At 44.1% G+C, this 14408-nt stretch overlaps 1 protein-coding gene across 2 annotated transcripts in view; it reads left to right on the top strand.

Moving 5' to 3' along the window:
* SYNPR (synaptoporin) overlaps window positions 1–14408 on the top strand; it is a 306233-nt gene that overhangs the window by 149108 nt on the left and 142717 nt on the right. The window contains exon 1 of one of the 2 annotated variants that reach the window (XM_084797149.1): window positions 3694–4078. The exons of the other annotated variant lie outside the window; for it this stretch is intronic. Coding sequence (XP_084653275.1) covers window positions 4055–4078 — 24 coding nt within the window. The 5' untranslated portion in view covers window positions 3694–4054. Of the gene's footprint in view, window positions 1–3693; window positions 4079–14408 lie in introns of those variants that run through there. 2 annotated transcript variants of the gene reach the window in all.

Below are 14408 nucleotides of genomic sequence, written 5' to 3'. Positions count from 1 at the left end.
TGACTCCACATCAGCGTGGCAGCTGTCTGGTCTTTTGGAAGTCAGAAACAATCTGAGTGCCTAGGTGACAGGATTAGTGTCTCTTTAGTGTCCTACTATGTACAAGAGTCCCAAAGGAGCCAGGCTTCTCTGTGAGTCTAGAGCAGTGGTTCTCAACAAAGGGCCACAATCTGGTCAAAGAACCCTTTCACAGGGGGTCACATATCAAATGCCCTGCATGTAAGAAATTTAGATTACAATTCATAACAGTAGTAAAATTACAGTTATGAAGTAGCAACAAAATAATGTTCTGTTGTGGGGGGTCACCACAACATGTGGAACTGTATTAAATTGTCACAGCATTAGCAAGGTTGAAACCACTGCACAAATGAGAAAGCAGCACCTGCTTTGTTTTCATCTTGTGCTTCAAGGCTGTTACTTTAATGGATTAGTTTCATTTACAGTCATCCCAGGCTTGCCTGTTCTCGTGTTGATTCATTGTTTGGGTCGGCCATTTCCTTACCCACCAAATACCTGCTGAATAGCTACTTCATTCCACGTGCTCTAAAACTGAAGAAATGCTCCCTTAAGGCTTCTTTGTCAGGGGAGGTGGCTCAGTTGGAAACATGCTTACCTTACAGACATACAGGATGCATGTGAAAATGCTGGTCCTGGAGGCACACACTGGGAAATCCATTGCTGGGAAGGCAGAGTCAGCAAGACCTCAGAGGCTTGGTGATAATGCACCCTAGCCCACTAAGCACAGTCCAGGCCGTTATGAGCCCTTGTATCAAAGAAACAAAGGAGATAACTTCTGCAAGTGTACTACCAAAGGTTCTGTTGTCACCTCACACACACACACACACACACACACACACACACACACACACACACACATTAGGGAGGGAGGGAGGGAGAGAGAGAGAGAGAGAGAGAGAGAGAGAGAGAGAGAGAGAGAGAGAATTGTACACAAATGCAACAAATAGTAGGGGCTAATGTAATGGAGAGATCTAAACAGACACAGAAGGATTACTTTTTAATTATTAGTCAGAGAAGGACCCTAAGAACAAAAGGTAGAACTAAAGACTGAAAAGGGAACTGAGAGCAGGACAGTTTCTCAAGAAGGGGGATTTAGGCAGGGTAGTGGCAGGGGCAATGGCACAGGGGCGGGTTTGATGAGGAGTGAGGAAAGAGAAATAAAATAGTAGATGGAGCCAGATCCGCAAGGCTTTGAGGGCAGAGTAAAGAGCTTTGATTTCTCCTAAGCCTACTGGAGTATAATTGAAGCATCACTCCCAGACAAGCGACTGGTCTAGTTTACACCTCATGGGATTTGCTATGGGTACCTCTGCATTCACAGAATACTGCATAATTAGCAAGACCCACTGAGAATCCATTACAGTGAGAGATGATGGTGATGGGCAGGCGGCACTTAGAATGTGCAGATGCTTTGTCTGAAACAGCAGCGAGCTGGGCTCTGAGCACTCCTCTAGGGAAAGCTAACCAAGTCAGAAGATCTCGATTTACCTATTAGCTTTGGTGTCTTATCTCGTATAAGTTGACCCAGAAAGTCTTTTGAGAGAAATTCCTTAATCTAAGTATGAGGACAGCTGAAGCACAAACAAGCCAGGGACTCACCCTGGGTCACACAATATATGACTAACAAAAGCAAGATGGAGTCTTGCCCCCCTCCTTGTTCAGCCGTGCTCCCAACTCTCCCAGGGTCCTCGTCTCTATATGGGTTCATGAGCAGTCACCCTTGCGTGCTGAATGAATAATGATTTAAGCACCATCGTGGGGCGGGTGTTGTGGTTTGTGTGACAGCTGCACACAACTGCATTGGCCTAGTCTTACAGCTCAGCTTAACTAACCACTGACTGTGCTCTTGCAGACACAGTCTCTGTAACTCTCTGGGTCTCGGCTTCTCCACCTGTCCGTTGGAATAAAATGGTAACATCTCAGTTCTCTGAGGCCCAAATAAAGTGATATATGAAAACACCACTTAGGAACCACCAGACCTCCTGGCACAGAGTCAAGAACGCCCATGGTTATCATACGGAAGGTGCTCTTTAAAACTTGACCCAAGCCTCTTCAAAGTCAAAGCTGATCAGGAATGCTCCATGGCCATCCTGAAGAGCTGGGAAACTGCAAAGTATGGGTTTCTCCAATGGCTGTACTGATGACCCCTACCTCTGCTCCTCATCACTTGGGACATCAGTAGCCTTAGTCATGAGGTATCACTCCTTCCACCAAGTCTGCATGCAATAATTCTGAAAAAAAAAAATGTATTGAGTGCTTATTTAAACGTTTGGTGGTGGGCAGAATTTCTCTCATTGCATTGTGGTAACTGTTTAATAAATATGAGAGAGAGAGAGAGAGGAGAGAGAGAGAGAGAGAGAGAGAGAGAGAGAGAGAGAGAGAGAGAGAGAGAGAGAGAGAGAGAGGAGGTGGAGAAGGAGGAGCAGGAGGAGGAGGGATGGCATGCATGATCCCCATTTGGAAATTCATGCATATCAAAGGACCATGGAGCTCACGCGATTTGACGATTTTAAGCACCCTAAAGGCTGGCTTATGCACTAGGAACAAGATCGCAAGCTGGAGCTGAACCAAGTGTTAGCACACTTGCCCCAAATGCCTGGGTCTCTTAGTACTGCTGAGAAATACAAATGGAACAGAATCAAATGAGGAAGAGACAGGAGGCCAAAGTTCCTGTGCACTGCCTTGACTTATCTTTCATTCCATCTTTACACCTCCCGATCAAGAACTGTGAGATGTTAGTGTGCCCATTGTACAGAGGGAAAACTGGAGCTCAGAGACCTCAAAAGGCTCTCAGTTCACAAAAAGAGGTACAAACACGACACAAGGCCGATTTTAGATTACCTGCCGTGGATTAAACACAGCAGCCTGTTCGCATTTCCGGTGGGGGCATCGGTAGCGGAGCAATAGGCAAAGCTGGGACATCAGCGCCAACTAACCCTGTTCCTGTGGACGGGGTGCTCACTTAGGGCAGGGAAAGCAGAGGCCTGCAGGATTCCCCTCTGGGTTTCAGTACAGATCTTCAGGGGCCATCATCCTCAGACGGATGCGATACAAAGCCTCAGGGCAACCGAGCAAGGAGTGTCTGCAACCTGCACCAGTCTCTCCTTGAATGCTGGTCCAGCTTCCAGAACGCATAACATCTGGGTGTCCAGACTGCTGCCCCCTGAAGATGTGTGTGCCAATTCTCTCTGTAACAGAAAGAAAGAAAGAAATCTCTCCGTTGAGGTCCCGCTCAAGCCTCTGCCAGCTTTTTAATGTTGTGTTTTTGCAGGCCTTCATTAACACTATCATGACAAACGAGCACCAAGTTGTAATCTGTCCCTTCCACAGTCCCCAGAGCCTGAAAAGCCGCCTTCCAGCGCCATCACCTTAATGATTATTTATGGACAGCGCATGAATTTCCAACTGAGGATCATGCATACCACCCATGCATTTCCATGAGGAGGAGGGCAATTTTTAAAAAAAACAAACATACATTTGCCTCATCCGTGCAAATCTATTCCTGAGGAGTTAATGAAACCACTGCTTCCCTGTACCCTCAACGTGCAAAAGCCTGGCTTGTGTTCAGCTCCCAGTTTGATTTTTAAGTGCTCTGCCTGAGCGAGGAGGGGGCTTCCTGAGTAAGAGGGGAACTGGTGCCTCTGTCTGCTCATGATGCATCGTGCTTGTGCACAGCGGCCCTGCACTTGCAGTTGTGAACAGAGAGCCAAGTGTGGGAGTGCACAGCGGAGGTAACCACCTCCCCACAAAGCAGGCAGCTTCGCATCAAGGGAGTATCAGATTCCTGTAGTCAGCTGTGGGCTGCCACTGTCTACTAATATGACTGCTTTCCCATCTCTCTGCAAGAAGGCAGAAGCTGCTGTCTGATTGGTATAGCATCTCCCTTTCCCCCTGCATTGATTTCTTGTCCTCCTCCTTTGCTTCATAAAGAGAGGGACAGGAGCTGGTGCTGTGGACAGAGAAGCCTCATTTTTAGTATGAGACAACCTCTGGGTTTTTTCAGGAGAGGGAAGTTGGATTATCAATTCTTTTGTAAATGTGTATGGTGATATTTGCTCCGGTAAGTTCATCTCTCTATTAATTTGCCTCTCTCTCTCTCTCTCTCTCTCTCTCTCTCTCTCTCTCTCTCTCTGTGTGTGTGTGTGTGTGTGTGTGTGTGTGTGTGTGTGTGTGTGTTAATACATTTGGGCTGTATACATTTCTTTCGCAAATGTGAGTTTTTTAAAAAAATATTTAATGATACTGTATTTTTCCCCCTTTAACTTTGCTTCTTTTTATGCATGTTTAACTCAAAAAGTCTGGAATATGTAGCACAATTCTCACATTTTCTGGAGAAGCATGTACTAGGTTTCTGGGTTTCTTTTAACACAGTAAGGAAACTATTTAAGCAAAGTTATCTTGGGCTTCATAAAAATGTAATGTCATTCCATGTGAGCCTTCTTTCAGAGTGTTTAGTGTTCTGAGTTATATTCCTTGTGCTACAACTGGCTTACCATTTTAATTAAAGTTTCCTCATCACCATCATAGTGAGAACGTCCTCAACTCCTTAAATATCTACCAAATACTATGTATGTGTTAATCCCGTAAGGTCTTATACCAAGGTACAGTGAAGGAATGAGATTCCTTTCCAATCCTGAGGCATTCTTTAGAATGACTGGATTTCTATACATGAAGTATTGTTAAAGTAAATCTCTTGCATTGCATGAAAAGCTGGGCTCCAAGTGTCCGGTGCTTCTTCTCTGACTTTCTTTGTGTGTGTATTTGTGTCACCATTGGCCAGGTGCCCAGCCCTGGCTCTGGTGTGGCCATAGCTCAAGCTAATCAGGAGAAAAGTTGTTGCTGTTGTTTAATTCAGACTGATGCAGAACGGATGTCTGGTCACATCTGCTCAGAGTCACGGTCTCTGAATGTGTCGCCTGCTTCGCTAAAGGCAGAGTATGGTCTGAATCCTTTATTGCTAATTCGGAAGTCTGGAGGAAAGTCTATTAATAAAATTATAGTAGATACAGATGGTAAGAGGATTAACTAATTGTGCTAGTGGAAATAAATATGCTTTAATCTTTTTGTCACGCAGTCAGCAAATTGATATAGCTTTTTTTTTTGTAGTAAATGATCCATAGAATGTATTCATAACCAAAGTTAAGGGCATCTTTAAATCAGAAGCAGAAGCCTGGCCATTTTGGAGATTTTGAATGTAAAGTTGACAATTCCATGCTAGAACTCCAAAGCACACATTTGTCTTGAATGACAATTTTTGGGACTGTGACCTGGTCTCTCTGGCTAACTCTAAGGAAATGGTAATGCTTGCTCAGGAATGAACTGACTGACCCTCCTGGGTCCCACCTTCAGGACAACCTGCAACTCGCCTGTTATTCGCAGGCCAAATGAAGCTGTTCATTCTGATAATTAGCCCGAATTTTTATCGATTTACCTTCAGGGATAAATTGCCCCGAGCTCACCTGACTATATTGCCTGAACCTAGTTCCTGTGAATGTGTTCCCAGTAACAACCCCAAGTGTCGTGCATCCTACAGGAACTAAGTGTGCCTTCGCAGGTAGTCCATTGCAGAATAAAATAAGCATGGCTTTTCTTCTTGGCCTGAGTGACAGCATTAGCATTGGGCAGGCCCTGTCCCCTCTCCAACACACACAGCCAACTAACTCTCCAGATCCTCCATATATTTTTGGATGGTATTCTTTCAAAGCCAGCTGTAACAGGTTGCACGTAAAGTCAGGAGCTGTAGTTGGAGTTGTGAGCATATGGAACTACACCTCAACATTAATTAGTGGAGCTTGAGGGGATGCTTTCACCTTTGCCTGATAATTATGGAAAAATTCTGGGCTCCATTTAGGAAGCCATAGGGAGGTCAACTGGACCTTAGTAACAACTTCAGTTTAAGTTAGGATACGTCTGCATGGTCTTTGTCCCTCATTATAAGTCCAGAATACCAAGTCCAGAAAAATTGGTTTTACGGGGGGAGAAAAGGGCAATGCTGTGGTGGACAGAAATAATACAGTGATTTTGAATTTTTCCACAATGAAGTCATCTATTCTGTTAAACACAATGAAGAGGACACTGTATGTCTGGCACCTGGCTGAGCACGCCAGTTGCCTTATCTCGCTAGTCTTCATGGCCACCCTGACGAAGCTAATCTCACTTCCCACTTTACAGATAAGAAATTGGAGACAGAAAAAAGTGTGCATCTTGATGAGATGCCCCAGTGATGTAGATGAGATGGAGCTGGTGGCACAGCCCTCCTTGAGTCAGGCCTTCACCTTGTCAACAACCTGTGACAAACGCCTAGGTCACAGTGGTTTTCAGGCACTTAACAATAACACAACATGTTTCCACTGGTATTTTTCCCTCCTCTGACAATAGATAACCTCCTTTTTTCACACTGTGCTTTTGTAACTCCAGGCTAATTATGTACCTAAAAACCACTCAATTTGTGCAGCTACCAAGATGTGGATGTAGCAAAAGGAAGCCAGCCTGGGGAGAGACACTATGCAGATGTGGCTAAATTAAGGTATCCCTGTAACTGAGCAAGACAAATCTGTCCCTTGACTTTCAGTCTGTGAACAAAGAGTCCAAATAAAGATGCCAAGATAATTTAGAAATATCAGTGTCTTAAGGCACCCAGCTTGTCGTGGATGCAAAGTACAAAAGGCAATTCCAATTGGACTGATTCACTTGGGAGAACTTCATAGAATTCTCACCTTCCCTTCAGTCGCCCCCGTGATTTTCTTTCTATTCTTTGGCTAACTGGAAAGGGCTTCAGTTAGAATATTGCTTCTCTACAAGCCAGGTTATTTAAAAATGAACACAGCTGCCTAGAAGGGAGGTGAACACTGAGACAGAGTTGAAGTCCTGAGTTCAGAAACAATTCTTTTGCACCTGGGCACTGAGCTCCCCATTGGAAATCCGTCTGAGGCAGTGAAACTCAGACAAGTCTACCAAGAGAGATTTTTTTGACTAACGTAGAATCAATATGGTTGAAAGTTCCCCTCAAGCAGCAGCGTGGAAGCGGGGCACAGCATTTGTAGTAAATCCGGGAGGCACTGTGTTGTCTCCATTCTACCTGCAAGGATAGTGGGTGATGACAGCGGGGCTAGAGTATAAATTCTGGCTGAGGAGAGTCTTACTATATTTTACCAAAACCCAAAAAGGATATGAGAAAATGATGGACACAATCGCATCGGTGGCTCTGAAGCAGTGGGCACAATATTGAGGGGTTTGGGATGTGACTTGCTGACTCCTGAGCAGCAGGTCCTGAGCCACCACTTACAGAGACAGTCAGGCAGTGAAAAGCTCAAAGTGCGGTGCACAGTGGAATGTTTCTAAGCTGACAGTCATTTTTTTTTTTTTTTGGTAGAAGCAACAACACAATTCTGCAGTCTCTGTCCTCCTGTTCTTGAATAAGAATCTGGTGGTTAAATAAGCAAGTGTGGTATTAGAGCCAACACCAATAAAGAAGTGCTGATCACTTTGCTTTTTTGATGAGTATTTATGAGGGTTCCAAATGTACCAAGAGCCACCAAACATAGACTTTTGCTCTAAGGAAGTAGGTTGGACTCAGCCCCAGGGCTCATCAAATGCATGCAATCCCTTAAAACTAATCTTAGAAACAGTTTTATAAAGGAAATTACTTTCCAGTCTGCCTTCTTCAGAGAGATCACTAAATCACAAATAAACAGCATTGAATTCTACCCCATCCAACCTATTTTATTAATGCCATTTCTGAGCTAGAGATGCATGTCCTTAAACTTATTGACCATTGAGTGTTTAGAAAGAACCCATTACATATAGAGAAAGTGGCTGGGGTAAAGATAAGAGGTGTTGGAACATTCTTGAACCTGATACCAGTCTCACTAGTGTGTGACTTAGGGACTCATGTAAAACCACTTCCGGTCTGGAGCCTGATGTCAGCAGAACTCCATCCTTTCAAAGAGGATTTTGATCTTTGATGTGTACCTTTAAATATAAAAATGCTACAGAAAGGGGGAGAAATGAACTGGAAACACCCTAGTCTTTCACTACTGGGCAGAGCAATGGATCTTAGTATTATGTTTTACAGTGATCACATTAGCATAGTGTCTACCCTAAATCCTGTTGGGAAGTCATTGAAGGGTAACTTTGAGCACAGCCTACTATAGCTTCTGGAAAGCTAATTTCCATCTTCCTCAAAAACAGTCCACTGAGGAGTGTTAGAGAGCCACTGTCAATAGATAGGCATGTCTTATGAAGAGGTGGCAAAATATAGGCTTTAAAATTTTGATGGAATTTAAGGAAAAGACTGGAATGCTGGTCACCACATTACCCTTTTATTGAACAAATATTTAAGAGTGCCTACCATGCAGTGGGTACTGGGTGAGCCTTGGAGATAACTGTGGCAAACAAACCAATAGCAAACCTCTACTTCCAGAATGAAGGGTCTTTACTTTCCATTCCTCACGTAAGCCCAGATTCTATTTCATATCTCAGAATGTATCTTCTGAAAGGCATAATTGAGCTGGCTTGGTAAGACATCTTGAGGGAGTATGTGCTATTGGTCTTATCTTTTCATGCTTAGGGAAGGAGCAAGCAGACATCCACTTGCTTGATGAGGAGATTGCAGTCTGCTGAGTGGAGTGGGTTGAAGAGAGAGCTGGAAGAAGCTCTGCAGTGCTGTGTCTTGTCAGCACTGTTGGCTCTTCCTAAGCACCCTCACAGTTGACAGTGACTTTTCCTTCCTCCCCAGTGCTTGGGAGAGAAAAGAAAGGAGAAGTTTTTGAGAGGACAGAAAAAGAAGGTAGAAAAGCAAACAGGGAGGGTTTCCTCAGGACCTAAGATGGTCCCTGACAACCATGACTATCTCTGGCTTGCCACATCAGTTTTACTTGGGTGTTCATTCAGTTGTCCTTCTTTGTGCTAAGCATAGTGCCAGATGCTACAACATGACCATAAACAAGATGCACTTGTTTCTGAACTTGAGGAACTTCTAATAGTACAAGATTATGTAACTCCAGCACTATTAGCACACTGCCCAGACTGTTCCTTACTGTGAGGTCTCTCTGTGGGATGTGTAATAGCTTTCCTGGGCTCCGCCCACTAGGTGTCAGTAGCAACCTCTTCCCCTAAGATAAGACAACCTAAATTAGCTAAGGCTTTGCCAAACTGCAAACCACTGCAAGAAACTTGATGATTACAGTCACCTTTGGCTGATTCTTCATGTGGTGTTTCTTCTTTTCATTTTTAGGATTTAGCTGTGTATTTACTTCAGGAGGCTTGGTACAGCTTGCCTGACGTATTTGCTGGCAAAGCATCCATAACCTTCACGTGGTTACTACCCTTTACTTCTGTGCAGTGGAGTATCTGTAAGCTTCTCCCCATCACTATCCTTTACTTCTGACCTTTACTTCTGGACAGCTTATCTTATCTCATTAGGTTCTAGCAATTAACAAATGAGGCTATATTAAAATTTATCTCCTTTAGCAAATAGAGACATTTAGATGGTTTTGTGACTAAATCTTTATACCCAAAGAGTTTGAATGCACAGTAATATGTCCTCAAATTCCAATATTTTTCTAAAAATCATACAAAATTATAACATTTAATGAAAATTGCAAATGTCTTTACCTTTCCCTTCCCTTTGAGGCTATGTTGAGTAGTAAAGAAAATTTACCAAGGAGTGATACTGGCAATGGTGGTGGGTGACTAAAGGCTTGGCTTCCTATCTCAGCATCATTAGCTGGGTGGCTCCAGGTGGTCCTCTTACACCTTAGAATTTCTTCAACTGTTCTGGAGTACAGAGTGATACATTGCAGGACCCACAGGGGCATCAGTGCTGTATGCTGCAGCTTGAAAAGGGAATGGGTTTGATGTGAGATAGATCTGGTCTGTGTGTGACCATCCCAGACAGAGCACACTCTCAATCTCATGATTCGAAAACACCCACACTTAATTTAAGACAGAAAAAAAAAGGCTCAAAGAGGTGAGTAATGCCCAAGGCTCCATGGTGAATTCACTTCAAAGGAAAGACACCAGCACAGCTGAGCTCCCTGCCCTTTGGCCCAATTGGGTGCAAAACCACTTCAAATGGCAGACAGATTTGCTGCATGCCAGAGATGTACGTGCTTGTTAAGACAGAAACTCACAGATAGTCAAGGTGCAAAAGTAAGTGTCTGTGCAGCTCAGCTACAAATAGGGGCCGTCTATATCACACGGATTCTAACCCAATGCTCGCAAGATCATTGTGAAAAAGGGAGCATCAGGAAGATTGTGAGAGCCAGAGGTTGGGGAGGACCAAAGGGAAAAACTCTTGTGGACATGAGACGGCTATAGCACGCATGGATTAACAGCAGCTGTGGTTGTCAGCACAAGATCAAACGGATCACCATTTCTTCATGGAGCAGGAGAAGGGTGGTGTGAGCCTCCTTCCCAGCTGAGGAGCTATAGCCGGTTGATAACTAGGAGAGGGAAGGTTGATATTCTTTAAGAATATTCCTGTTAATAGGCCAACTATGCTCCAATGGGAGGCCCAGCATCCATGAGTATATGAGGAAGTACAAATTAGATGTGGTATGCTGTGTGTGTGTATGTGTGTGTGTGTGTGTGTGTGTAAGTAACTGTTATAATTTTTTACTATAATTTATTCACATTACATCCCAATTGGATTGTTATCCCTCACTCTTATCTTCTTGTTCCTATCTTTTCTCCCTCTTCTGCCCTATTCCCCTTCCCTAGACCTCTGAAGGGGTGGGGGCCTCCTTCCCCCACCATATGACCTCAGCCTATCAAGTCTCATCAGGATAGCCTGCATCCTCTTCCTCTATGTGCCCCCAAGGCTGCCCTGCCAAGGGGCAGTGATCATATAGGGACACCAGAGTTCACATCAGAGGCAGCCCCTGCTCTGCCCTCCCCACATAATGGAGTATGAGCTGTCCGTCAGCTACATCTGAACAGGGGTCTAGGTTCTCTGCTTGCGATGTCCTTGTGCATCAGTTTGTGCAGGCGCCCCCCGGGTCCAGATCCACTGGGCTTGATGGTCTCCTTGTGGAGCTCCTGATCCCTCTAGGTCCTTCAATGGCCCAACTCTTCCATACAACTCTCAGCACATCACCCAGAGTCTGGCTGAAAGCCCCAATATCAGTCCGATCCCTCACTGGGTGGAATCTCTCAGAGGACATCTATGTTGGGCTATTATCCACTTATAAGTGAGTGTATACCATGTGTGTCTTTCTGGGTCTGGGTTATCTCAAGTAGGATGATCATTTCTAGTTCCATCCATTTGCCTGCAAATTTCAAGATTTCCTTGTTTTTGATAGCTGAGTGTAAATGTACCACAGTTTCTTTATCCATTCTTCTGTTGAGGGACATCTAAGTTGTTTCCAGACTCTGACTATCAAATAAGGCTGCTATGAACATATTTGAGCAAATGTCCTTGTTATATGGTGGAGCATCTTTCAGGTATATGCCCAGGAGTGGTATAGCTGGGCATTGAGGTAGAACTATTCCCAATTTTCTGATATAGCACCAGATTGATTTTCAAAGTAGTTGTACAAGTTTGCACTCCAACCAGCAATGGAGGAGTGTTACCTTTCCTCCACATCCTCACCAGCATGTGCTGTCACTTGAGTTTTGTTTTGGTTTTTGTTTTGTTTTGTTTTTGTCACTTGAGTTTTTTTTTTTTTAATCTTAGCCATTCTGATAGGTGGAAGATGGAATCTCAGAGTCATTTTGATTTGCATATCCCTGATGAATAAGGTCTTTTTTTTTTTAATTGAAGGGCATGAAGTTGAGAACGGATTAGGAGGTGCAGAGTGTATGTGAGATGAGTTAGAAAGAGGAGGAGGTGAAGATGTTCAAAATGCATGCATGAAATTCTCAAAAACTAAGATATATTAATTTTAAAAAACCTGGGCTTATAGGCAGATGTCCAAGGGCCTTAGGAAGGTCCCTGACTTTTAGCTGGCTGCACCTAAGAATCTTTTAGGCATTGGCTTAACTAAACCTCGGCCTCGTGAAAGGCAAAAGAGATGGGGTTCTCCTGGGAGAAGCTTGGCAAAGTAGACAAAAGCACATCAAAGGCGGGTGTGATTTACAGGGGCACTTTCACTTGCTCTCCAGCTTAGAAAGAAGCAGTTCTTACCCCAGGTGTCACATGGTAGACACCCAGGCCTCTGTTGAGTTATTTGCAAATTCTGAGTAACCTCCAGGACCCTTTGCACGTTTTCTGTAGAAAATTGCCCTTGTCCTGCTTTGTCTCACAGCACTGAACTTGGCAATGAGAGGAAATAAATCCCAGTCCTGACTAAAGAGTATGGCTGGCCACGGGTGATGCTTATAGAGTTAGATTTCCTCCTCTGTACCATGGAAGTGATGGATTTCCTCCATAGCCTTGAGAAGAGGATACAAGAAAGTCCTTTAGAGATTATGAGAGCCCAGACAACAGCATTGTTTTCCTGTCTCTGAGTCCATTTTGCTATTAGTTTTCACCTGCTGTCCTCAGTGAGTTTACAAGGTTTCGGGAAATGTTCTTCCTTTCTACCAGGAAAAGGACTGTAGTTATTGGATAGGTCTAAAGCAGCCTGGAAAAGCTTTGCCAGGTTGCACTCTCTTGGGGGAGATGGATGCCGTATTGTAGATTTCAAACACGGAGCACCATTACCAAAGAGTAACTACACTATAGCCAAATGCGATATGGACAAAGCCATTCCCTGCAATCTGCTTCTCACATCGAACACTCCTGAATCTTCCATCTCCTTTCACCTCCATCAGTCCTGGCTCAAGCCACAGCCTCTATAATTGTGGGGAAGACTGATATACCCTCGGGCCTCAGTCCATTACCTGCTAATGCTGTGGGGAACTCTAACCCTCTCCTGTCTCCTCGTGGCCTCAGCAGCTTCTCAGAATTCACAGCTCATGACTGTCTCCCGCACTGGGGAGGAAAGTTCAGGGAAAACCCTGATACCTTCCCCAGTTTGCTCATTAAGCCTGTGCTACAGCAAATTCAAAGCTTTCTCATTTCTCATGTTTTATTTACCCAAGCATCCCCTGACACATTTGATCCCCAAAACTTCAGTTAGCGCATAGATTTTGAAGGCTGTTTTCTGCTAGCAGGCGATCCTCCGCCCTCTGCTCACTTCTCTCTGACTCCTAACTGCAGACACTATACCCTCTGAGGTTTTGACTGACACTTTTCCTAACCTCCCCACACCAGTTATTTCCCCCCAAGGTAATGTCACCCCCTCCCCATTCTTACTGCCCCTCCGCGCTGAGAGTGACTCTCAAGGTTTTGTCTCAGGAGGGCGAGAGTGCATTCTTATTCATTCAGCCACTCATTAATCCTCATCCATTTGTTCATCTGCTCACCTGTGAGAGGCGACTATGTGCCACCAGCATTAAGAGTTTACATTTGGAAACAACTGAAACCAGTGCAGTCCACACCATCGCAAGGTTTGAAGTCTAAAGGCTGGCAGTGGGGTCCACTGTAAAGATCCTTCGAAAGCTATTTAATTGTTATTGTATTCAGTGTTGAATAGAAGAGCTGAGCTGTCTTGGGTGCTAATTATAGGACAGGCAGGGCTCCAAGTGTTTATGCATATTAATTTATTTAATCCCCATAACAGTTCTGCAATAGAGTTTAAATGGGGGAAGGATTAGAGCCCATCACATAAGAAGAGCAAAGACTCCTTTAGAGAATCCAGGACTGTTGGAATGAGGAAGCCTGGAGTCGACAAATGCTGAAGTCACTTGACTAGCATCTGCACAGAACTGTTTACAGGCACTGTGCTCTCTCTATCTGGCAGGACTTGCATCTTCCAGACAGCATGAGATGGATCACTATTACTATTTGAAAAATGTGAGGATGCTTAGCCCCTCGCCTACAGGGTATAAATGGCAACTGTGAACTGGACCTTAGTTGTATTTGACCCTGATGCTGAACTCTTTCCCATTATGACAACCTGTGAGAAGCTAATAGAATGCAGTCCACACCCAGTTCCTGCCCTTAGTTGAAGTGGAGAATGGGGACTGTTTAATGCATCATGAGTAAGGTGGACAGTGACTGCTTTTTAAAAAGTATTATTATTTGGAATTTTTAAACATTAAAATAGAATTATACAACCCCCCTTCCCTCCAATCTCACCCGTGTCCCCTTCCCACAAACACACTATCTCAAATTCATGTCCTTTTTCTTTAATTATTGTTGTCACATATGGATATATTAACTGATAAACATATAAATGTAACCTGCAACCCACTGAATCTGTTTAGTGTCACTTGTATGTACATGTTTTTAAGGAGGAGCACTTGGTACCAATTAGAGTATTTATCCCTGGGGAGGACTAATTCTCCCTGTATCAGCAGTTGCTATATGTAGCCCTTTGTCTAGGGCTGGGACCCCAGGAGAT

Source organism: Acomys minous (assembly GCF_964271855.1).
Source record: "Acomys minous genome assembly, chromosome: 9".
Classification (NCBI taxonomy): domain Eukaryota; kingdom Metazoa; phylum Chordata; class Mammalia; order Rodentia; family Muridae; genus Acomys; species Acomys minous.
This window is presented reverse-complemented; position numbering and strand designations above follow the sequence as displayed.